Source organism: Chrysemys picta, chromosome 3 (genome assembly GCF_011386835.1).
Source record: "Chrysemys picta bellii isolate R12L10 chromosome 3, ASM1138683v2, whole genome shotgun sequence".
Classification (NCBI taxonomy): domain Eukaryota; kingdom Metazoa; phylum Chordata; order Testudines; family Emydidae; genus Chrysemys; species Chrysemys picta.
Window position 1 is genome coordinate 159,884,504 of NC_088793.1, and position 26,131 is coordinate 159,910,634.

A 26,131-nucleotide genomic window follows, 5' to 3' on the forward strand; every position below is an offset into this window, starting at 1 on the left:
TACACATATCAGATAAAGGCACAGTTAAAGGCAGCTGCTGTGGAAGTTCAGCACCTACTACGTATTTCTAAAAATTTCACTGCATGCCTGTAATTTTTTTTTTTCAAAACGAGGCCCTGTGTGGATGGGTCTTTCCTGACACATCCAATCACTTCAGTCTCATATGCAGGAGGCCTGTTCATCAGAATGAAGCAGATGGTTGCGGCTCAATAGCCGTCATCTCTCTCTCAGGGTTTATACGGCCAACCATCAGCACAATATCTGAGCCCTTCCACATAAAAATTGATTAGTAATAGTGAAGTCCCAAATGGAGTCTGGGTTTCTTTCCTCCTCCCGCCCCGCCCCGCCCCACCCAATTATGCTATAAAAACTCTACTCGGAGTAGGGTTATATGTTTGTTTTAGGGTTTTTTTTCCTCCATAGGCAAGCAAAAACAACTCTCAACTTCCTCTGAGCAATTGTCAAACTTAAGATCCTACCTGTACCAGGCATGCTATAATCCTCCTCATGTTCTGGAACGGACACAAGAGGTTCACTCTCACTAACAGATGAGTATTTGTGCCTTAACGAATATATTAATTCCTGAACATCATCCATCAGTGCAGCTTCTTCATCCCACAAATCGATTTCTTTCACCACCTCTTCTTTATTTTCTGCTTGCCTTGCATCTAAAACATGTTCCACAATTTCCATTATCCTAGATTCTGAAAATGTAAGGATCTGGTCCAAAGCTTGTTCAATATCCTCATAATCACGATTACCCTTTTGCGCAAGATCCAGCTTCAACTTCATGTTGTGAAACATGGCTTCTACCCTGACAATGTGCTCGGGCCCAAGATATTTTTGTAAACGTGCCACTCGCTTTTCATCAAGAAATTCTTTTATTATAGTGAGCTGCTTCACAGCCTCTCTGTATCCTGGCTCCACAGCTTCATTTGTGGTTACAGAAGTATCAGCAGGCCCTGTCTGCTCTATTACGTTCTGAATATCTTTCAGGTCTTTCTGCACAAGATCCTCTAAGAGAGGATCTTCTGTTTGATTAAAGTCATTTTTGCTGTCCACTGTTTCAAGGGACTTGTCATTTGGCAAAGTCCTTTCATCCTCTTCTTCCACTTCAGGTGCTACTAATCTTTCTTCTGTTTCTGGAGACTCCTCGTCTTCTTCCATCTCATTCAGTTTAGCTCCACTGAATTGTATATCCTCCTCTTCATTCTTGGTCTCACTCAAATCTTGCATGCTGTTCTTTCTGGCATGCTTAAATGTTGTGTTTGCTTCCTCTCCTGATTCATCGATTTCATAAACAGGATTAGCAGTTCCTGAAATAGCTCCATCTGGTATTTCCAATTCTGGGTTTGTACTTTCTCCATCTAATTTATTACCCTGTCTATTTGCAAGCCTCTCTTTTGACAATTTTGCACTCGCAGCATTGTCATCGTCTAATAGTTCTTCCTCCGCTTGACTTAGGAGGTCATCATCTTCTTCAGCTTCCAACTCTTCAGACAGAAATTCTGGTTTTACTGTTTTTTCTCCAACTATATCGGTTCCAAGAGCTTTGTCTTTATTTTCATCCTCACTATGAGCAGTGTCTTGTTGGGTCAGCCTCTCTATCTCAACATCCTGTGTAGTGTCTGTGGATATTTCTTCAGTTGCTATTTCACCAATACTTTTTTCTAGTGTCTTCTTGCCTGTGTTTCTGGAAAGCTCTTGTTCTGCATCTTCCTCTGAATACCTGGTCTTGTTTTCTTGTTGCTTAGATTGCTCAACAGCTGCTTTACTTGTATGCTGATTGTTCAGGTTTTCTTCCTTTTTTCCCCTTAGTATTTCAGTTTCTTCCTTAACAGCAACATTTGTTTGATTCTCATTCTCAGGCACCCTTGTTTGTTCAAAATCCTCTCCATTTTGTTGAATATCTTGTTTCTCTGTAGCAGATGTTTCATGCTCTCTTTTGCCTTCTAAGAGGTCAATATCCCCCAGGTCACTTTGGGATGCACTTTTTCGCTCCTCCAGTGGTTCTGGTAGAAAATTGATGGATTGCTGGTCCCCAGATGCTTTTTTTCCCTTTATTTTCTTCCATAATGTTTTGGGTTTTGTATCATTTTCCAAGCTGTCCTCCAAAATCTCCTCCTCTGCCTTTTCTTTATCTTTCAATATTTTATGAAGAGTAATTCCTTCTGGATCATCTTTGATGTTGCCTACAGGTGGTTTTAAAGCTTCTTGCTTTTCTTCAATGGATAATTTAGACTCCAGGCTAGGAATAGCGCTAGGATCATGCACAGATGTGCTTTGCAGTTCTTCAGTAAATGATTCTGTCTTATCATCCATGAACTCTTCCTCATACTGTTTAGTTTTATTTGTTTTTTCCTTTGGATCTTGGCCATCTACAACATGTTTTTCCTTTTTGAGAAGGTCTTCTTCTGTTAGATCTTCAAGCTGAACTGTTGCTGCTGTTTTATCCTCCTTACTAACTGGGATCACCTCATCTTCTTCCTCTTTTTCTTCCATTGAATCAGACTTGCCCACATCTGTATCATCATTTGTTCTTGCACCCCCTCTGCGAGTTGGAAAGATAGTGTCCTCTACAGTTGTTAATAAACCCGGATAGTCTTTTTTCTCATTATTTCTTTGGGTAATTAACTCTGCAGCATCCTCAATGGTTTCATAGGGTTTATTCTTTTCTGACTCATGGTCAGCATATTTACCAGCTTCTGAGTCCACTGGAGTTTCTTCTTTTGTAAATGACAGCAAAGGAATTTCTTCAGATTGTTCCTTAAGATCTTCTAACCACTCTGTGTCATGAGAATCAGTATTCAAATCTTCATTAAAATCATCCTCCAGTGATGTCACAAGGCTAGTCATCTCATCATCAGACACAAGGGCATCTGCAGTTGAGCCAAATTTTGTTTTCAAGTCCATAGATAGTTCTCTGTTTAAAAGTGTATAGGCATCAATCTCTTCACTCTCCTTATCTGATTCTTTGGCTGTACCCTGAGGATTATTAGACTTTTTGGCATTTTCACTTTCTAGCACTTTTAATTTTTCTTGTAGCATTCCTTCTGAGTGAGGATGTGCAATTTGGTCTCCCTGAGACTTTTTTTCATGGCTATACATGTTGAGGTCATCCCTCTCAGATTTGAAGAGTCCCTGTACATTCTCAGTATTTTCAGAAAGAAAACTGACTTTTTCTTCTGTTTTGGTGAAGACTTTCTTGTTTTCTTCTGGACCTGGCTCAAGAACATCAGTCTCAGAAACATCAAGGAGCTTTACAGTATTGGACCCTTCTGTCTGCTCCTCCTCTTTGGTTTCTTCAACAACTTCTGTCCCTGGAGCATTCAGTTCAGCTTTGCCCCTGTTCACCGCAGTTTCTTCCGAAGATTTTAAAAGCTCATCCACATTATAGTTATCAAAATTATCTTTTCCTCCATCAAAACAAACAAAATCAGTTTCCTGGAGCAAAGGGGAAAAAAGCATTGTCAGTTGTCAGAGAGTTTTTTCTATTACACCAATGTAAAAGGTTCAAACAATTTTCTTTACCATTACACATGTCTACACTTTTCCATTAACTGGCGACTAAATCTTGAAGTCTGTAATCAAAACTTCCATTGACTCAATGGGAGTTTTCTTGAGTAAGGACTGAGTAGAACAACCAAGTAAGGACCTTAGGATTCCAAGCAGTGGGCTAAATCCTAAGCAGTCATGAACAGATAGGGCGTCGATGGCAGAGTTGGGTATATTTTAAATAATCTATCATGTGCATCTTTGAAATTGGAGCTATTGTCAGTAAAATGGCAAGGACAAGTTCTTCTTTATCAAGTGGTTAGCATATAGTGGGTGCCATCATAAATAAATAGTGATACAAACTAAATGTTTGTACTTACACGATACACATGGGCCAAAATTCAGTCTGATCCTGCAACCTTACTCACATATGTATTTCCAGTAATTACAATGGCGTTACCCATGTGAATAAGAGTTGCCAAATCAGACTGATAACCTATATGCTAATAGAGTTAAGCAAACAAAGAGGCTTACACAGTTTCAAAGTTTTTCTCTAAGTTCCAGAAGTTCTGGGAAACAAACCTATTCATTCAGAGTTTGTATGAAACAGCCTCCATACAACCCAGCCAGTAACATTTCTTCGGGGATTCTGAGACCATTCTATGTATAGTTATTTAGTCACTTTTTGTCAGAAGAAAGAATGTTCATTTAAGACAAGTCCAGTGTTCAAATTATGGTGGATACAGACCTATATACACACAATATTAGTTCACTGACTGAAAAGTAATTACAGTTTTTTCCTCCTAGGGTTATTAAGGTCCCAGTTCTCTCTCTCACTGATTTCACTCACAGTTCAGGAATGAGCCCTAAGTGTAATAAAGCCAGTCAAAAAAGTCACAATCAAAACTTACATCTGTTGGTAGTTCTAGCTCATCACTGGTATTATAAATATAATTTATTTCAAGTAAATCCTTTGGAAAATATCCAAATTCACTGCCAACCTGCCAGAAAAAAACCAACAAAACAAAAAGAAAAGTTTCAATGTAAAGAAGCTTGTAAAGCCACATTAGAAAAAAAGTGACTTTAAAAATTACAATTAGTAGTTAAGAATACATGAAGTTAGATATTAAATCTAAATATTTCTAGATATACAGGTTGTTACCACAATAAATTGGTGAAACGGAACAGTAATACATTACAGTTGAATGTTTAATTTGAGATTCTAAACCAGGGATCGGCAACCTTTGGCACGCAGCTCGCCAGGGTAAGCCCCCTGGTGGGTCAGGCCACTTGCCGTATCCGCAGGTTCGGCTGATCGCGGCTCCCATTGGCCACGGTTCGCTGCTCCAGGCCAATGGGGGCTGTGAGAAGCTTACCCTGGCGAGCCGAGTGCCAAAGGTTGCTGAGCCCTGTTCTAAACATTAATTAAGCCTCACAACACCTTTGTGAAGTAGGGAAGTATTTCTACTCCCCTTTCAAAGACAGGGCCAACTAAGGCATAGGGCCACATAGCAAGTTATGGGAAGAGTTTGGAATGAAACCCAGGAGTCATGGCTCATAGCACACTCTCACTGACTTCACAAATGCTCCGATCCCTTTCTTGTGCACAATTAACAAAAATATCTTTTTGTGATAAGGCCTGCAAAAATGTCACATTTTTAAAGCAGACAACCAACCTCCTCCATAACTTTATACTTCTCCCCTCACATTTTGAAAAGATTTCTTAAAGCCAGCTTTTAGAAAACACAAAATTGCACCTGAGTTATTGTAAATTGCTGAACAGTAGCCTTTTATCACACTAATATTATCTACCTTAGTATCAGTGTGTAAAATGTGACCCTCTTTGCAAACACACTTGTTCTTCAGTAGCTACTGTTTCCAGGTGAGCAATAGCTGCAGGTGGTCAGTAAAGAGTAAGGTGATGTGGTGATCAAATGCAAACAGTGGGAGACAAAAGCTCTCTTATCACTTGCTAGTTAAAGATCCACAGAATAATGCTCTCACTTGGGAGCTCTGATAACTGCTGTCAGGAAGCCAATATGAATAGCACAGTATTGCTTCAAAGATTAGATAGCCAAAGCAATGAGAAACTGGCAGACACCCTATTAAGAGTACAGAGTCCCTAGAAAGCCAAAATATGCTCAAGAATAAAACACTGCTCATTTCCTTGATATCTTGATGTTTTTATTGTAGGAGCAAGAAGGCAATTGCCAATATTCTTGGAGAGTCTGAGTGAAGATCGTTCAATTAAGGATCAAAATAAAAAAAGAACATAGTTCACTCTATCAAAATAATTAGATGGGACACATTCTGATATCAATTACACTGGTTTATAAATCCAGAGTAGTTTCCAACAGTTCAGTGAAGCTCTCTGGATTTGCCACAGTGCAAATAATAATTAGAACTTGGTCTAGGTGTGTAATACATAGATATAGTAATACACACATAAATGAATAAAATTCTGAAGGGAGATGGAGTTTCCTTTGTTAAATATTTACCATTCAAATCCTAAATTAAATAGCTGTGGAAACTAGTTACATAACAATAATGTTTACAGAATTGATATCATTTTTTTGTATACGCTACAGGGAGAAGTAACTGCTACTATATTTTTAAAAATCCTGTGTATTATATTTGCGATAGGAGCAAGCCAAGCAATTAGCCTAGAAAAGCTAGTTCAAATCCCTTCCCCTTTATTCCCATAGAATAATGCTATCTTTTTCTTCACCAGTTAATATTCCATTTTTCAAAGACTCTTTCAAGTGCAAAAGCCGAAGCCTCAAAGTAGCTTCCTTATAGACTAATCTTAATGACAACAATTAGGCATCACAATTTCACACTACTTTATTATAATCCAAGCTTCCAAGCATACAACTCCCTTGCCATGACCCAGATTGCAATTTAACATGGCCTATGACAGAAAAACTTACTCCTATATATTGCCATGCATGCAAGTGATTTATTCTGTTCAGTAGTGATTGAGGCTTGAAAGGAAAATAGAATGTCACGGCAGAGAATGGAGGGAAAAAATGCATCCTGCAGCCTATCTGGGAGATGCTCCTAATTAATTGGCAGCTGAACTGATCTGCAAATGAGACATGGGTTTAAACACACTTGCATCTAGAATTAAAGAACTGGCAGTCTCTGAAGTCTGTATGTGTCTGAGGTAATTGTCCTTGTAGTGTCTCCCTATGACAGCAATCTCTAGTAGCTGATTCACAAAATGATACTGACATCTTTATACCACAAAAAGCAATCGCTTCACACCACCTGCTGAATACCACAATGACAGAAACCAGAAAGAGGAAATATTCTCCTATGTCTGAGTTACAAGGTTCAGCTATTATTTAAAAATAAAATCCACAAAAGCACAAACATCATCAGGAATATTCTCACTTACAAGGATCCAATACAGCAGGAGAGTTGGTGCAAAGAGATGGTTAGATTGCTCTACCTTTTTGTGTAGCCTTTGTATATCATTCAGAAAGATTAGAATCAAATGTTAAGAGCAATTCCTGAACTCCATGTGGATCTTCCAGAAATCAATTCTCTCTCACACACTTTGTTTTTAAAGTAACTCCATCCACAACCATGAGTCCAGAGAAAGGTGGCCACAAGCCAAGTCCTTTTTTTGGTGTGAGGCAAGAAAACAGAAGGAAACATTTATCTGGTACAGGACTGAATAATGTTCCATCCTGCACCACAGAGTACTGTATATACTCGACCATAAGCCAGTTCGTTTATAAGCCGACCCCCCCGCAAGATGGATAAGTAAAAATGGAAAATTTTTACAACCCGTTCATAAGCCAACCCTATAATTCAGGGGTCAGCAAACGTTGGCTCCCGGGCCATCAGGATAAGCAGCTGGTGGACCGAGATGGTTTGTTTACCTCAAGCGTCCGCAGGCATGGAGGTAAACCTAAGTAAACAAAGTGTTCCGGTGAGCCAGCTCCTTACCCTGACGGGCCAGAACAGCAACTGGTGGGGAAATTTTTGGGGGGGGAGAAGCTGGGAGTCAGGGGAGTAACCCCTGTGACCACCCCCCATATGACCCCACCTCTAGCCCAGGACCCCCACACTCTCCCCATCCCATCCCTTCCCATCTTATCTGGGGAGGGCCAGAGGAGGCAGTCTCTGGCCTGGCTGGAGCTGCTCCAGCGGGGGGGCAGCGTGGCCGCAGCCTGCTCCGGCGGGCCAGACCAGGCGGCATGGCTGCAGCATGGTCCAGCGGGCTGGGCTGGGCGGCACAGCTGCAGCATGCTCCGGCAGGCCGGGCGGCGTGGCAACAGCCTGCTCTGGGGGGTGGAGCCGAGCGGCACGGCTACAGCCTGCCAACCCCGGAGCTGCAGCTGCTTCGGAGGCTGGGGAGAGAGCAGCATGGCCAAAAGTGGAGAGACTCTGGCCCCACCTCTTCCCTTCTGGCTTTGCTGGCTGTGCTGCCTCTCCTTGCTCCCTCTGTTGGGGGAGGGGCTGTGTCCCACCTCTCCCTCTCTATACCTCTTGCAGCTTCATAAGCTCGCGACCCCCTTCTCTGGTGCTTCCCTTTTTTACTAAAAAAATTCGGCTTATGAATGAGTATATACGGTAATATATATTTTTGTGGGGTAGAAATCAGAAGTCTAACACTGAAAAACTGTTACTTTAAAAAGTGGCAGCTGTTTGAAGCTGCTCAGAGATTTGGGATATTAGAGATTCTGATTAAAATGTGGGCATGATTATAAATGTGGGGTGTTTTTTATTTTGGTGATATGGACTGTTCATGGGGCAGGGGGAGTGGTAGAGGATACCTTACAGAGACAGTAATATATGGAGTTAAAAAAGTATGACATATGAAGTATGACATGGCCATCAACGCTTCGTGCTTTGAGGAAAACCTGGCAGCAATATTTTCTCTGAACTGATGTTTCAATGGAATTAAAAACAGAATTATTCTTTAACACTCTGAGCATTTTCCATTGTACTAACAACAGAGTAGATCCTGCAAACCCTCCGCATGCAGAATTCCCCTTGACTTCAATGAGAAATCCACGTACAGAGGGCATCCAAGAATGAACTCAAGACTAAGATGCTATTCTTGCAACAGCTTGAAGGATTTTTGCAATCATCAACAACAGCTTGAATAGAGGGATGAATTAATAGGCAAGTAAAAGAGCATGTAAAGCAGTGAACAACTGCTTTAGATTTTCCAACCTGCATTAACCCTTGCTCATCTGATCATGGTCCTTCAAGTCACCCACATTTATTATGGCCCTGATCTTACAAATGACTCCACTTGGACACAGTCACTTGCAGGATGGGGACTATATGTATAAATTTTGTTTTGGAACGAGCCCAGTTCTTTAGTAATTCTGATCCTTAAATACAGTTTCATCTGGTGGCCCAAAGCAAGGACAGAATAACTATAAGTGGGTTAGAAATAGCTATAAATTCTTCTAACAAATCAAATTCCCCATATTTAAGAGCCAATAAAATTAAAGTTTATGGTGGAAATGTGTAGTAATACATTTCAGATGATAAACTGTTTATGGAGGTTGCAATATAATCAGCTTAACTCCTTGTATGATAAATAAGTACAGTATCCCTGTAGTTACTTCTTGGTTTTATAACTCCCTCTTATCCCTACATAAAAGGGCACTGAAATCAAATTTGTCCCAAAATTTAGTAGTTGTTTTTAAAGGCACATTTCCAAAGCCCTAATATGAACAGAAAAGGGTCTATTTACATACATTAATTGAGGTTTTAAAAACATATATAAATAAGTATCCCTCTGAAAAGCTTGCAACCTAGTTATTGCAGCATTGTGTTATCAGGAGACGCTGAAAGTGAAACTGACTAGAAACTAAAAATACAAAAATTAAACTGATTAGTCTTTTTTCATTGTTGGCTAGACATGCAGAAAGCCACCTAAATAGTGAAAAATAAATTGGATTTTTAAAATTCTTTCAAATCTAATAATGTAAGGTATTATTTTTTAAACACAAATTAGGACTTTTGATTTGGGTTTTTTTAAATATATTACCTTAAGCTTGACAATGTGCCTTTAAGATACTGGTGCTAGCTCTGTTAATGAATATGGTTAAAATGTTGATTCTGCAATTTCTTGTCTGTTGAATAATCTGTGGGCCTGATCTTGCAGCCCTTGCTAGCTTGTGAGTAGGAGCTGCAGGATTGGGCCCATGTGTTAGCTTTTTGTGTTTGTGGAGAGCTGGCAGCCCTGGAAACTGGTGCCATCTAATTATCCAGGTTATTTATGGCACAGTACGTGTCAGAAGGGAATTGCCAGCATGATAGAATTATAAATTCTGCTTCTTTCACCACATGGCACAGCTTTCCACTTTCTTCCATGCTATTTTAATTGGATCCTACTATTACTATGAGGCTGCCTGTCCCCACCCTAAGCAACACCACCTGCCAGTGCATGAAGCCAGTAGTCACACAATAAGAGCAGGCATGGCTTTGTGAAGTCCAGTCCAGCTCACTGAGGCACAAGGACTTAGTTGTCAACAGCAGCATTCATCTTTGGGAGCAAAACAGTAAAGACATGAAGAAGAGCAGGGGAAAGACAGGAATAAAGAATTTAAGGGCATGACCCCACAAGATGCTGAGCATCATTAACTGCCAGAGATACTAGTGAAATCAGAGGCTGATCAGCACCTTGCAAGGTTAGACTTTTTGTATTTTTTAATAATCTTCTTTCCTCTTCCCTGTGAGTGCCCCCATTCCGCAGATCTCGTGTAAGCAAAACTACTTCCCACTGAAGTCAACTGGAGTTTGCCATGTAATGACTTCAGGATCAGGGTCTGAGAGGGTTTGCTGAAGGGGTCTTCTTTTCCTACTCAAGTGACCTATCATCTTTAAACAGAATAAAACAAAACGACAGCCTTGTCTAAAGGTCTGTTACAGTCTGATTATGAAAAAATTACTATCGTGAGTAGTCCCACGGAAGACCCTAAGTTTTACAAACACTTCCTTATTAAAACTGAAATAATTGTCGAAGTTCAATTTGCTTTTCACTCTTTATGCCTTTTTTTTTTCTTTACTTAATTTGGACAATAACAATACCTAGTCAATTGAACGATAGGATGATGAGTACATAAAAAGCCATAGGCCACCGTCCTGCAAAGATTTATTCACTTGCTTAAGTTTATGCAGTCTGTGTTGCATCACTAAAGCCAATGAGACCACACACAGCGTGCAAAGTTAAACAGATGCTTTGCAGGACTGGGACCTTAGTTTCTAGTCACTTTCAGGTTCTCGTGTACTAGCACAATGTTCGGTCCGCAAAAACTGCAGGGGAATTTTTAAAAAATGGAAAAATATTTCTCTTGCTTTATTTAATATATGAAAAGTTAATTCTTACAAAACCTAATGTATGATCCAAATATGACCCAATAGCATCCCTTAAAAATAAAAGTGTGTGTTAAAATCTTGTCTCAAGTGAAAATTACATCTGTTACACTATCTCTTCTATGTAAAAAAGTGAAGTGTTTTCAGATTTTTGAAAAGGAGCCAAAGAAATAAAGATGATTGAAATGTACAGTGCTAAAATGGCCAATACAACTGAAATAAAATACGTGTTTTGCAGTACTTACACTTCCAGCCCAAAGCTCAGTTGATTTTCCTATTAATTTGTAATACACATACACTGCTTCTCCTTCTTTCAAATTTATAAAGCGACAGTCTGGACCTTTAAAATCCTGCTTTGCTTTCCCTCGATACATCAACACTGTACAAAGAAAACAAAAACAAAATATAGCATTTTAAATAAAGCACAGTTCCCTGAACAGTATCTGTATTAATTAGCAGGAAAGAAGGCCTTGTTGTATGCAGAATATGGCTAATATATTTATGGGCATCTGGTCAAGGGATAAGAATATATGACTGATTTAAGGGACAAAAACTTATATGGTAATATTAAGATTGTTTCATGATGTGATGTTAAAAGTTACAACCTTTATAAAGAACTTTTGAAAATGTTAAAAGTACAATAAGAAAGAGGTATTATTATTAATAATAATTTTAAATTAGATAGATCCAAAGATGACACGTGCTTCATGACTAATCAGCTTTCATGTTATTCAGTGCAGAAATTATACCTGTAGAGGGTGGAGGTTTGTTTTGTTTTTGAAGAGAGTTTTTGCAGGAGGAAGAGAGCTGGGGAAGCTAAAAAAACTGGTCAAGATCATCAATTTATGAAATGCAAGTTCATCAAGGTAAGTCTTTAGGAAGTCTGTGCAGCAAGGCAAAGACTTTTTGTGGTACAATTATTTAAAATTGTATGATTATTTTTTGTATAAAAGTAAAAAAAAAATCAGATTCTTGCAGCTTATGCCACAACAATTCATTCTCTAAGTATTTTGGAATGCTTATTCTTGCAAATCTGTGTCAAAGATGATGGAAAATTATTTCTACTGGACCTTTTCAGACTGAACTCTGGAGCATAGCATTCTCTGTCAGACAAAAGAAATACAGTAAGTCCCCTAGGGAGACAGGAAATGCCTGAATATTTGTATATTTCCAAGAACTCAGGTTGCTCCAGGTTTACTTGATGTAGGGAAAGAAATAACACACACACACACACATAAATAGGATGAGTTCAAGTGTTGCTTATTCCTGTGAAATCCATTTTCTTTGCTCTTTGTTTAAAAAAAATATTAAGAAAAAGAATGGATCCTCTCTGCCTGGAAGACACGGTTTTGTTTACAAGGAAGGGGAATTCAAACATTTGATGTTTACTAAAAATCTAAAACACAAGCAATGTAATACACCAGGAAACTGGGAGGGAGACTTGGCCACCCTCAGACCAACAAGGTTAGCAAACCACTAAAAAGGGTAATAACCCCAACGCAGGAGCTTTCTACCAGCACCGAGCTCCCCTTTGACACCGGGCCTCCAAAAATCGGAGTAGTTTTTAAACACATTTCTTCCCATAAGAAGAGGCAAAAGCTTAGACAGAAAACAAGAGAATGTCTCCCTCCCTAGCCAGATCCCCCAATAACCAGCCCAGGTCCTTGTCCCTCTCCCTTTACACGACACACCAGGCGGGGAAGGCAGGCGGCGTACTTGCAAACAACTATTTGTAATAAACTAAGCAACAAGTTTCCAAGCAATCTTTAGGAAGCCGTGGGCAGAGGGAAGGGCACCAGGCATCCCTGTCTCCCTCGACAAGAGAGAGGCAGCGCCGGGAGAGAGTAACCTCAGCATCTCCCTCCCCACAAGAGGGCGCTTGGGGTGGAGCAGTGGTGTGGGGGCGCAGGGTGGTAAATCCAGCATCTCCCCTTCCCCGCAGCAGGGGTGACCCAGCGGGCCCCCAATCACTGCCCCGTGCTGGGAGGGGCCCTGGAGATGCCAACAGGTCCTGGCCGCCGCCGAGCAGTCTCACCGGGACCGGACCTCCCGCGGGGACCCCAGCGCCCCGCACCCACTTACTGCTGCACTCCGGGTCGGCGCAGCGCTTGCGCTCGGCGAAGCGCCGGTCCAAGTGCTTGGCGGCCAAGCAGAGGGGCCGCTGCGCGGGCAGGAGCAGGGCGACTAGGGCGAGGAGCAGGAGGGAGAAGCGCGGTCGCGCTGCAGCCATGTTAGCAGGGCTGGCGGCGGGGGGAGGAGGGAGCGGGGCCGACACGTCAGCAGAGCCGGGATGGAGGAGGATGTGGAGGGAGGAGGGACCCGGGTGGGAGGGGGAAGAGGAAGAAATCCACCGCCTGTCCCAGAGTAGAGGCGAGAAACCGTTCCCCTGCCATCCCAGCCCCAGAGGACAAGAACCCTCCCCTGGCACCCTAGCCCCAAAGGAATTTAGGGACCCCCTGGTGCCCCATCCAAGAGACTGGCTGCTTTCACGAGACTCCTACCACGTCCATCTAACTTCAGCCACGTCCCACCCCATTTCCCCTCCCTCCTTCCTACGAACACTTACCAGCCCATCTTGGAGAGCCTCCTGGCATGACGCCTGATCCCTACATAGCTCCTACATGCAGATTTTAATAAGAAGGGAGCAGAGATATCATGGATATTGCATGGCAGAGAAGCTCCTTGCAGAACTTTTTTTCACTGTTGAAAGAGGTGGCAAGACGTTGCTTTTGTTCAGAGCCTGGGAGTTGGGGTGCAGTAATTATTTTTTCACTTTAAGGGCTGAATCTTTTCCACTTATGGAAAAAGTGAAGTCTTGGGGGTGGAGAACTTGTATACAGAAGTACAGAGTCCTGCTCGATTCCGAAGGGAAATTTGGTTTAAAGTACATGTAATCTAATGCATTCCAAAAGCAAAATATTTTCTGTTCAGAAGTAGTATTGGGCTAAAGTCACTGTCTGGAGCAAGGCTGCGTTAACAGGATAAGAGGCCTGGAAGTGGGGAATGAACTCTTTCAGAAGTAGAGAGGTCTCCTTTAACCTTTCCCCTCCTTTTCAGTTCACTGTAAGGAGTAATCCTGCCTCCCTTGGCCAGGGGGACTAGATAACTTAAGAGGTACTTTCCCTCTTTGAGTGTAAAGGTGAAATAGATTCTATCTGTTGTACAAATTTCTGGTGGGTAGTGATGCTCAAAATGAGGCAAGAAGTCAAGCAAAAATAAAGGTAATTCTTCATATTATCTTTAAGTACATTGTATCTATATGTGAGATGGGTGTACCTATATAACTGTAACAAGAACACATCAACATTGTGAATATGGTACGGTAATGAAATGTAATTCTGAAAGGTTAACAGTAGCAATGGGGCTGAACCAAACACTGGATCTTAATACTCTCCCCATCAATCCTTGTGCAAGTTCAGATCTAGATCTGAGCTTCATAACTCCATCATTGGAAAAAAGCAGTATCATGCATTCTGTCCTCACCCAACTCCGGCTGATTAGGCTCCAATCTCACAAATACTTAAGCATATACATGTATGTGAGTAGTCCCATTGAACTAAATGCAACTACTCATGGTAGAAGTTACTCAGGTAAGTGCTGGTAGGATTGATCCCTGAAGGTGCTTATTATAACTGTTCTGTAAATTCTATTTGGATTTGCTGCTACATATTAACATGAATTACATTAGAGATGTTTTGTAAATAAAATACATGCTTCTTACATTTGTACCTGTACCTTGTATGCATTCTTACATTACATTATAGTTATTTAACAGTCTAGGGCAAGAGGGCTGCAAAGAAAGCCACAGGAATTGTCTGAAGGGTAAAGGTGGTTATGGAATGTCTTTCCTCCCTCCATATACTTAGTTTATCTGTAAACATTCAACCTGACTCCTAGGCTGCTAGCAGACAAAAGGATATAGTTCAGGGGGAATAGGTGATGGACAATAGATGCTTGTTGCTGATTCTATTGAAGTCAATGGCAAAACTCTCTTAGCTTCAGTGGGAACAAATGGGGGGAAGGATTTAAAATCAGGGAGGGCAAATTCTGAACTGGATCCTGACATGAGGGCGGCTAGTGACCAAGTGGGGTGAAGTAGTAGATGTGATATCGCTTCATTTTAGTAAAGCTTCCGACAGTTTCACATGACATTTTCATAAGCAAACTAGGGAAATGTGGTCTAGATGAAATTACTATAAGGTGAGTGCACAACTGATTGAAAGACTACACACAGAGTAGTTATGAATGGTTTGCTGTCAAACTGGGAGGGCGTATCTAGTGGTGTACTGCAGGAGTCAGTCCTGAGTCCAATATTTTCATTAATGACTTGGATAATGGAATGGAGAGTATGCTTATAAAATTTGCTAATGACAACAAGCTGGGAGGGATTGCAAATACTGTGGAGGACATGATCAGAATTCAAAATGACCTTGACAAATTGGAGAATTGGTCTGAATACAAAAAGATGAAATTCAATAAAGACAAGTGCAGAGCAACTTATTCAGGAAGAAAAAAATCAAATGCACAACTACAAATTGGAAAATAAGTGGCTAGGCAATACTGCTGAAAAGGATATGGGGGTTATAGTGGAACACAAATTGAATAAGTCAACCATGTGATGCAGCTGTGAAAAAGGCTAATATAATTCTGGGGTGTATTAAGTGGAGTGTCATATGTGAGACATGGGAGGTAATTGTCCTACTGTACTTGGTATCAGTTAGGCCTTAGCTGAAATACTGTGTCCTGTTCTGGACACCACACTTTAGGAAAGATGGGGACAAATTGGAGAGAGTTCAGAGGAGAGCAACAAAAATGATAAAAACTTTAGAAAACCTGACCTATGAGGAAAGGTTAAAAAAATGGGTATGTTTAGTTTTGAGAAAAGAAGACTGAGGGGGGACTTGATAACAGTCTTTAAATATATTAAGGGCTGCTATAAAGAGGATGGTGAGGTGATCAATTGTTCTCTATGGCTACCACAATTAGGACAAGAAGTAATGGGCTTAATCTGTAGTAAGGGATATTTATATTTAGGTTAGATCATTATGAAAAACTATAAGGATAGTTAAGCTCTGGAATTGGCTCCCAAGGGAGGTTATGGAATCCCCATAATTGGAAATCTTTAAAAACAGGTTAGCTAAATACTTGTCAGGGATGGTCAAGTTTTACCTGGTCCTGCCACAACACAGGTGTCTAGACTTGAGGACTTTTTAAAGTTCCCTCCAGCCCTACAGTTCTATGAATGGGGATGCCTAGTGTCTGATGATCAAAGTGAAAGAGTTTTGTTTTTTTGTACATTGGGAAAATGGAGTTGGCAAGCTGTGATTTAGAGTCCTTTTAAACTAATTAACATTTGCAAAACACTTTGAGATCATCGCTGAAGCACAAAGGATTATTAATAATTAAATGCTCAGGGGGTTACTCTGTGACCACAGAAAGTGCAGTCCTTTGTGCTCTTCCATTTATTATCAGCTCTTATCTCAAACTATTAGCAATCATCACCAGTACTAATCACATTAGAATTACTGTTCATGTTCTTATCATATGCTCATGGTTATTGATTTTTGCTTTATATACCCATTTCTACGTTCCCTTAGGAGGAGAACTGAGAGCCCAAAGGATGTAGCAAAGTTAATACTACATAGCCTTGGGAAAAAAATATCGATTAAAAAAAAAAGATCAGTTTGTTGTCATTCCCCCAGACAACAGCAAGGTAAGAGAATTTAAAATAGTTTATATTATACATAAACTAACAATGCTAAGAAAAAAAATCTCTGATAAGTTTGGGTACAGGTATCTTTGAGTATCCTGTTAGTTCTCTGTACTTGGCGGGGAGATGATCAAAAAACACTCAGCTGCTGCAGGATGTATCGTAGCTGGGGCCCTTCTCTCTAAGCAAGTACTTTCCAAGCATAGTGCCTGGACTGTACAACACAGTGCTGCTGATGGTGCCATGCAGTGTAAGTATCTCTGGAAATCAGTTCATTAATCTCTCTACTTCAGGTCCCTCATCCGTAGACTGCGGATACTGAGGGTACGTCTTCACTACCTGCCGTATCGGCGGGTAGCAATCGATTTATCTGGGATCGATATATCACGTCTCGTTAAGACACGATATATTGATCCCCAAACGCACTCACTGTCGACTCCGGAACTCCACCAGAGCGAGCAGCGGTAGCGTAGTCGACGGGGGAGCCGCGGCCATCGATCCTGCGCCGTCTGGACCCCAGGTAATTCGATCCAAGATACTTTGACTTCAGCTATGCTATTCACGTAGCTGAAGTTGCATATCTTGGATCGATTTCCCCCCCCCAGTGTAGACCAGCCCTGATACTCACCATCGTAAAGTGCTCGGAGTTCTATGGATGAAAACCCTAATAGGTTCTAAGTAATATGAAGTTTACAAATGGATTTAGCCACACAACAGTTCTGATATTCAATCTGAATTTAAATTGTTATAGTCTGAAATTCTCTTTTGAAATATATCAGGGAGTAGCCGTGTTAGTCTGTATCAACAAAAACAACAAGGAGTCTGGTGGCACCTTAAAAACTAACAGATTTATTTGGGAATAAGCTTTCGTGGGTAAAAAACCTCACTTCTTCAGCTGCATGGAGTGAAAGTTTGAAATATAGTTTTCCAAGATTTATGTTTAAGTGACTGAAGACCCTGCCAAGAGTGAGTTAGCCATAAAATTAGATTTTATGGAAGAGCAAACAATATACATGTGAATGCTCTAAAATTAGAAGACATATACATATGTATAAAATATTTTAATATTAATGTGCTGCAATGTACATGGAGCTCACAAGTTCTATAATGTCAAAACAAAAGAATGAAGTTTAGCTGACTTGAGTTTTATGTCAGAATTTCTTGTAGCATAATTCCCATTTTGATTTTCAGGTGTTCGTTTCTGAAGACATAGCTGTTTGATAATGACCTCTCACTACTGCTTCTGAAACAGAACAAAACAAAACAGGTAATGGTGACAGTTTAATGGACAAAAGCAGGGGGAAATGAAACATGCCACTTTGACAAGTCTTTGCCATGGACAAAGAGAAGCAAGATCCCTTTTTTCTAGTAATCACCATCTCTCAAAGCCTCATGGCTTTTTGTTGGTTTACAAACATGGATTTACCACAAGTTCTCTCTATTCATTACAGTTTAAAGTATTTATGGATACCTGTGTAATTTTTTTTCTCCTCTAAAGAAAGTTTTGCCCAAGTTACCCTGTAAATTCAGTTATCCATCCAGAGAATAGAAATGTTCTAGGTCATGGGTGGCCAACCTGAGCCTGAGAAGGAGCCAGAATTTACCAATGTACATTGTCAAAGAGCCACAGTAATAAGTCAGCAGCCCCCGCATCAGCTCTCCTCCCTCCCCCATTCCCAGCATCTCCCAACCACCGGAAGCCCCACAGATCAGTGCCTCCTCCTCCCTCCTGATCAGCTGGTTTGTGGCATGCAGGAGGCTCTGGGGGTGGGGGAGGGAGTCAAACAGTAAGCACCCCCTGGCACACTGGAAAGTTGGCACCTGTAGCTCCAGCCCCGGAGTTGGTGCCTGTATAAGGAGCTGCATATTAACTTCTGAAGAGCCGCATTTGGCTCTGGAGCCACAGGTTGGCCACCCCTCTTCTAGGTAATTGAACTTACTGGATGGCTTGGGCAAAAGTTCCTTGAGAGAAAATATCTCTGGCCCTGTACTTAATTTTATATACACAAGTAGCCCCATGAAGTTAATGGGACTCTTTGCATACTAAAATTAGATACATGAGTACATCTTTGCAAGATTAGGGACTGTATTACAATAACCTGCTGTTTGTTTCTGTCCTCCTGAGCAGGGGAGGACAAGCAGCAGCAGCACGTCCCCCCTCCAGCTCCTACGCGTAGGGGCAGCCGAGGGACTCCGCACACTGCCCCTACCCCAAGAGCCGCCCCCGCAGCTCCCATTGGCCAGGAACCGCAGCCAATGGGAGCTGCAGGGGCAGTGCCTGCAGATGGGGCAGCGCACAGAGCCTCCTGGCTGCGGCTCTGTGTAGGAGCTGGAAGGGGGACATGCTGCTGTTTCCGGGAGCTGCTTGAGGTAAGCACCGCCTGGAGCCTGCACCTCTGATCCCCTTTCTGCCCTCCGAACCCCTCAGTCCCAGCCTGGAGCACCCTCCTGCATCCCCAACCCCTCATGCCCAGTCCCACCCCAGAGCCCACACCCCCAGCCGGAGCCCTCACTCCACCCCGCCCCCCAACACCCAATTTCGTGAGCATTCATGGCACGCCATACAATTTCCATACCCCGATGTGACCCTCAGGCCAAAAAGTTTGCCCACCCCTGCTTTATATACTCCTCATTGTTGCTTGAGGTGTTCGGACCTCAAGAAACTGGCCTCTATGGAATACTGTAGTGTATACGCAGTCCTTTACTGCCAGCTCAGATAAACTGAGATTTTATTTCAATCCAGGCTACGGGTTCAGATATCTCATTGTCAACTGGAACCTACAGGGTATATTCCTAGTTCTGATGTAGTTTTCTATTCTCTGGTCAGCAAAAAGTTGCTGCTTCAGAAGTTCTTTACTGAAATCTACAAGATCAACTGTGCCTCTAACCCAGAAGTCTTTTTCCTTCTCTGTGCCTCTTTTTTCATGGCTTTAGGTTTACCATAAAGTGTATATAACTGAGATCCAAGTATTTAAACTTGTTTGTGTTATGGATACGAATATCCAGAGTCACACTACTAAAAAAAAAAAAAAAAAGTCAGAAAGAATATATAACCACGTTTCAGGTTTTAAGACAATCTCTAACTATTATGAGGTTAGGGAGATACTCTTTTGGGAGGTAGATTATCTTACATCTGCTTATTGTGGCATTTCTTACACCTTCCTCTGAAGCATGTGGTGCTGGCCATTGTCAGAGATGGGATTCTGGATTAGATGAACCAGGTGTCTGATCCAGTATGGCATTTGCTATGCGTCCAGAGCTTCAAATTTTTCATCAGTGATGTTTTGTATTTTATCTGATTTTGCTGTTAGTTCCTCCAACATGTTTGGGCTTCTCTGGAAGTATTGGAAAAGCCATTATGACTTATTCCTCCAGCTTCTTCACTATGGTGGCATGCATACAGAAGTCTGATTTTGCCAGCCTCTTCCCTTTTGGCATTTTGTACACAAGCACATTGACCAGTGTCAAATATTTCTGGGATAAAAAATGTTTTAGCATTTGGACAAACACACAGCCCAGCAGAGCTGTTTAGCAAATGGGTTATAGTAGCTTTCCAGCACTGCTTTCTGTTTCAATTCTCAGACCTCCTCCAATATTTCAAGTAAACTCAAATCAACAAGTATCAAAACAAGACTTGGTAACCGGACTAAGTACGTCATCCATTTTATGAGATCGTGTAGTCAACTTTTCTTTTACTTGGAGAAAAAAAAAAATCTACAAAAAATATAACAGTCATCTTCACATGGCCACAAGAAACAAATATGTAATTATCAATCAATTGGTTAAGTTAATCAGGCAATAAACCAAACATACAGATAGCAGCGAGAAAGTCCAGCTCTAAGAGCTCAAGTTTCATTGTGGTACATCATTTTGTTATGAGCTGATCAAATTGTACTATAGTCTCACAATAAAAGATCAGCATCATTTCAAAATAAAGGATTATTAGTTTTTCAAAAGGTGGGGATTAACACCTGACTGTATCCTCCACACACTGTGTGACTGTTCACAGGGTGCCCAGGACTGCGAGTCACCTTGTTACCCTCCTGTCTCCAGTAAGAGGGAGACTTGCTTGTGCTTAACTGGGTGTCGTGTCAGCACCCTGACACTACCAGCCTATTATACCACCCAAACAATCTCTGGGCTTTGCCAGCCCTTACGTTGCCTTGCAGGTTAACAACAGGTGCACCCCAGTCCCTGAGCTTTTTGAAGCATTCCCCTGTAGCGTTCAGCTCCTCATACACTGAACACTCAGAGTAATACCAGGTATGCTGCCCCAAGGGAATAGTGTACACATTAGCTTGAATAATTCAGCTCCAGCTTAGCTCCTTGTACTATACCACAGCACTTAGGTATATTTTTAGTGAAAACGAGAATAGGTTTATTAACAAAGAACAGAGATTCAAAAATTCAAGTGAACAGTGATTAAGGATAATGGAAACAGAAGGGTTACATATACAACAAAATCAATACATGCTTTCTAGGGACCACACCTTAATAAGCTAACCTCCTGTCTAGAGCAGTCTTATCTCACACATAGCCCTTTTTGCAATGCTTCCAACCAAGACTGCCTGGAGTCCTGTTTTTGTAAAGGTAAACATACTGTCCATTTACTTCCTAGGTGCAGGATTACAGGGTGCTTTCCTTGTCCCCCAGGTGTAGTCCAGTAAATCTTTGAGGTGCACCTCAGATTATGCTCTTTTCTCCCTGCTGTTCTGTTAAATTTCACAATTCTTCATCTGCAATTAGCTCAAACTGCTGATGGTGAATGAGACATTACTCAATTTTCATTTCAACAGCTAGATAAACATCTCTGGTCTGGCAGGAAGCCAGTTTTTCACCTCGGCTGGGGATTAACACCTTGATACAAACTGTAGGACCATTTTCAGTAAATATACATCACTCCTTACATAGTAGCAATACATATTTTACAACAACATTTATAACTAGGGTGACACTGGTTTTCCTTTGATTTCTTATACAATATTCTTTGGTGAACCAAAATGTACATACCAGAATCACGATATTCTTATAACCCCCTTTACCGGTTGCCATTTAGGAGTTCTTAGGGTCACAATCCCTTACCTACAAACTCTGCTTCCCTGCCTGTCCCCATATACAGACACCGCCCAGCCAGGCAGCGGCACCGGAGGCAGCAAACAGGGCGGCTAACAGGGGAGTTTGAGAGGGAGTTTGCAGGGGGAGGTAAAGGGGGAGGCAGGAGGGCGCGGTGTGGTGTGTGCTCTGTGTCCCCAGGTGCTGTGGGCAGAGGCTGCAGCAGCCATGAGCCAAGCAGCAGCAGACAGAATGCAGATGGCGGCATGTGGGAGCTGTGGTATGTATATAGTCCTAGCAGGGGACCTGGAACAAAGGTATGTGTGTATGAAGTGTCACCTCATAGTGTTACTGGAGGAAAAGATTAAGGGGCTAGAGATGCAGGTAGATACCCTGGTGGAGTTCAGACGGGGGTTTGAGCAGCTGATGGAGGATAGGCAAGGCGGGGCCGAAGGGGAATGCTCTAGGGTGCAGGAGGAGGCAGTAGTAGAAGACAGCGAGAGGGAAATGGAAGGGGGAGAACAAGGGAAGTGGAAGCATGTGACTGTGAGAAGCAGGCCAAGGAAAAGAAGGGCCAGTGAGGGGGGAATAGAACTCAGGAACAGGTTTGGGTGTTTGGATAACGAGGTGGAGGGGCAGCAGGTAGTGACTGAAGGTGGGAGGGTGAGGAAGAAGAGAAGAGCAGCTAGTCCGAGAGAGAGAGGGGAGGAGTTGATGGAGACAGCACCAATTCTGGGCCCCCGGAGGATTCAGGAAGGCATAAGGGGGAGCATAAGGGAAGATAGGAACAGACACAGGTCAGGACTAGAGGGATCAGAGACTAGATTACTAGATCGCACTGTTGCCAGGCAACGGCAGGTGTATGTAATTGGAGACTCTTTACTGAGGAGATTGGACAGGCCTGTGACCAGGGCGGACCCGGAGAACAGAAGGGTGTGCTGTCTACCGGGCGCAAAGATACGCGATGTGGACCTGCGGTTGAAAAGGATCCTAAAAGGAGCAGGTAAGAACCCCTTGATAATCCTTCATGTGGGAACGAATGACACGGCTAGGTTCTTGTTAGAGAGAATCAAGGGAGATTATGCCAGGCTGGGGAAGACGCTCAAGGAGATAGAGGCTCAGATTATCTTTAGTGGGATTCTGCCTGTTCCAAGGGAAGGGCAGCAAAGGGCTGATAGGATTGTGAGAATAAATAGTTGGCTAAGGGAGTGGTGCTATAAGGAGGGCTTTGGGATGTATGGCCACTGGGAGGCTTTCGGGGACAGACACCTGTTCTCGAGGGATGGGCTTCACCTGAGTAGGGAAGGAAATAGACTTCTGGGAGGGAGACTGGGTCACCTTATCAAAAGAGCTTTAAACTAGGAAGTTTGGGGAGACGGTTGGGAGATGCACAGTTAATCTCCACGCCAGATTCTAGTATTGAAAAGCTGAGTGAAATAAGAGGAGACAAAGCCGGGGAGATGAGATTGGACATAGGAAGGACAGGGGGGACGGACACAAAGAGGCCCGCAACATATAGTGCTACTAATGGGAGACAGGCTAAACAACATACATTAGGGTGTTTATACACCAATGCAAGAAGCCTAGGTAATAAAATGGAGGAATTGGAGCTCTTGGTCCGAGAACTGAAACCGGATATCGTAGGAATAACTGAAACGTGGTGGAATGGCAGTCACGACTGGAACACAGGTATGGAGGGGTATGCGCTGTTTAGGAAAGACCGGAACAAAGGTAAAGGGTGGGGGGGGGTGGCATTGTATGTCAATAGTGAAATAAGCTGTAAAGAAATAATAGTGGATGGAATAGATAACACAGAGTCCGTCTGGGCAATACTCACACTGGGTAAAAGGACTACTAGAGCCTCTCCGGGGATAGTGCTTGGGGTGTGCTATAGACCGCCGGGATCGACCCAGGATATGGATAAGGAACTATTTAATGTATTTAGAGAAGTAAATACTAATAGAAACTGTGTAATTATGGGGGACTTTAACTTCCCGGATATAGATTGGGGAACAAACGCTAGTAGCAATAATAGGGCTCAGATGTTCCTAGATGTGCTTGCTGATCAATTCCTTCATCAAGTGGTAGCTGAACCGACGAGGGGGGGGGGGGCATTTTAGATTTGATTCTGGTGAGTAGTGAGGACCTCGTTGAGGAAGTGGTAGTAGGGGACAACTTGGGCTCCAGTGATCATGAGCTAATTCGGTTTAAACTAAATGGAAGAAGTAACAGAATTAAGTCAAAGACTAGGGTTTATAATTTTAAAAAGGCCAATTTTAACAAATTAAGGGGACTGGTAAGGGAAGTGGATTGGGCAAACGTATTAATGGATCTAAAGGCAGAAGAAGCCTGGGATTACTTTAAGTTAAAGATGCATGAGCTGTCAGAGGCCTGTATCCCCAAAAAGGGAAAAAGATTACTAAGCAAGAGATTTAGACTGAGCTGGATGAGCGACCGACTCAAAGGGGCAATTAGGAAAAAACAGAAAGCGTACAGAGTGGAAGAGGGGAGGGATCAGTAAGGAAACTTACCTCAGTGAAGTCAGAGAATGTAGAGATAGAGTGAGAAAGGCCAAAGGCCGTGTAGAGTTGGACCTAGCGAGGGGAATTAAAAGCAATAATAAAAGGTTTTACAGCCATATAAATAGGAAGAAAGCAAAGAAAGAAGAAGTAGGACCACTGAAGACTATAGCCGGAGAGGAGATTAAAGATAATCTAGGCATGGCGCAATATCTCAATGAATATTTTGCATCGGTGTTTAATGAGGCCAATGAAGGTATTAGGGATACTAGCACCATTACAGAGGGGCATACAGGATGGGGGATTACAGTATCCGAGGTAGAAAAAAAACTTGAACGCCTTAATGGGACTAAGTCGGGAGGACCGGACGATCTTCATCCGAGAATATTGAAGGAATTGGCACGGGAAATAGCAGGCCCATTAGCGATAATATTTAATGAATCTGTAAACTCGGGGGTGGTCCCGTTAGACTGGAGAATAGCTAATGTGGTTCCTATTTTCAAAAAAGGGAAAAAAAGTGATCCGGGTAACTACAGGCCTGTTAGTTTAACATCTGTAGTGTGCAAGGTGCTGGAGAAAATTCTGAAAGAGAAACTAGTTGAGGACCTTGAGGTTAATGGCAATTGCGATAAATTACAACATGGTTTTACGAAGGGCAGATCGTGCCAAACGAATCTGATCTCCTTCTTTGAGAAAGTAACAGACTTATTAGATAAGGGAAATGCGGTGGACCTAATATACCTGGATTTCAGTAAAGCGTTTGATACTGTACCCCATGAGGAATTATTGGTTAAACTGGAAAACATGGGGATCGATATGAAAATCCAGAGGTGGATAAGGAATTGGTTAATGGGGAGAATGCAGCGGGTCGTATTAAAGGGTGAACTGTCAGGTTGGAGGGAGGTTACTAGTGGAGTGCCTCAAGGTTCGGTTCTGGGACCCATTTTATTTAATCTATTTATAACTGACCTCGGAACCGATTGCAGGAGTGGGCTGATAAAGTTTGCAGATGATACGAAGTGGGAGCCATTGCAAATTCAGAGGGGGATAGGGATATTCTGCAGGGAGACTTGAATGAGCTTGTGAATTGGAGTATCAGAAATAGGATGAAATTTAATAGTGAAAAGTGTAAGGTGATGCAATTGGGGATAACTAACAAGAATTTTAGTTACAAGCTGGGGACACATTGGTTAGAAGTAACGGAAGAGGAGAAGGACCTAGGGGTCCTTGTAGACCGCAGGATGACTATGAGTCGACAATGTGACGTGGCGGTAAAAAAAGCCAATGCGGTCTTGGGATGCATTAGGCGAGGGATATCTAGTAGGGATAAGGAGGTCCTGCTTCCGTTGTATAAGGCGCTGGTGAGACCTCATTTGGAGTACTGTGTGCAGTTCTGGTCTCCCATGTTTAAAAAAGATGAACTCAAACTGGAACGGGTGCAGAGAAGGGCAACTAGGATGATCAGAGGAATGGAAAACCTGTCGTATGAAAGGAGACTAGAGGAGCTTGGGCTGTTTAGTCTGACAAAGCGAAGGCTGAGGGGGGATATGATTGCTATCTTTCAATATATCAGAGGGATAAATACAAGGGAGGGAGAGGAACTATTCCAGCTTAGTACTAATGTGGACACGAGAACGAATGGATATAAACTGGCCGTGGGGAAGTTCAGGCTTGAAATTAGACGAAGGTTTCTGACCGTCAGAGGGGTGAAATATTGGAACGGCCTTCCGAGGGAAACTGTGGGGGCGACGGACCTGTCTGTCTATGAGTCTGGTTTTAAGATTAAGTTAGATAAGTTTATGGAGGGAATGGTTTAATGGTAAAACATAGTAGCCGAGGAAAACCAAGCAATGGTACGTAAATAGTATAATGGCCAACAGGGGTCAGACTAGAGACTCTTGCCTACATGCTCGGGGTCTTACTGATCGCCATATTTGGGGTCGGGAAGGAATTTTCCTCCAGGGTAAATTGGCTGAGCCTCTGGAGGTTTTTCGCCTTCCTCCGCAGC

The 26,131-nt window shown here is 42.3% G+C and overlaps 1 protein-coding gene across 3 annotated transcripts in view; it reads right to left on the reverse strand.

The window, feature by feature from the left end:
• Window positions 1-13,526, reverse strand: part of MIA3 (MIA SH3 domain ER export factor 3) — a 37,824-nt gene extending 24,298 nt beyond the window's left edge. The window contains exons 1-4 of one of the 3 annotated variants that reach the window (XM_042848597.2): window positions 13,409-13,526; window positions 11,088-11,221; window positions 4,407-4,496; window positions 480-3,444 (exon numbers count right to left, since the gene is read on the reverse strand). In XM_042848597.2, coding sequence (XP_042704531.2) covers window positions 480-3,444; window positions 4,407-4,496; window positions 11,088-11,221; window positions 13,409-13,436 — 3,217 coding nt within the window. In that variant the 5' untranslated portion in view covers window positions 13,437-13,526. Of the gene's footprint in view, window positions 1-479; window positions 3,445-4,406; window positions 4,497-11,087; window positions 11,222-12,924; window positions 13,118-13,408 lie in introns of those variants that run through there. The other 2 variants (XM_024111847.3, XM_024111857.3) reach the window with 2 other exon arrangements.
• Window positions 13,527-26,131: the final 12,605 nt, after the last annotated feature.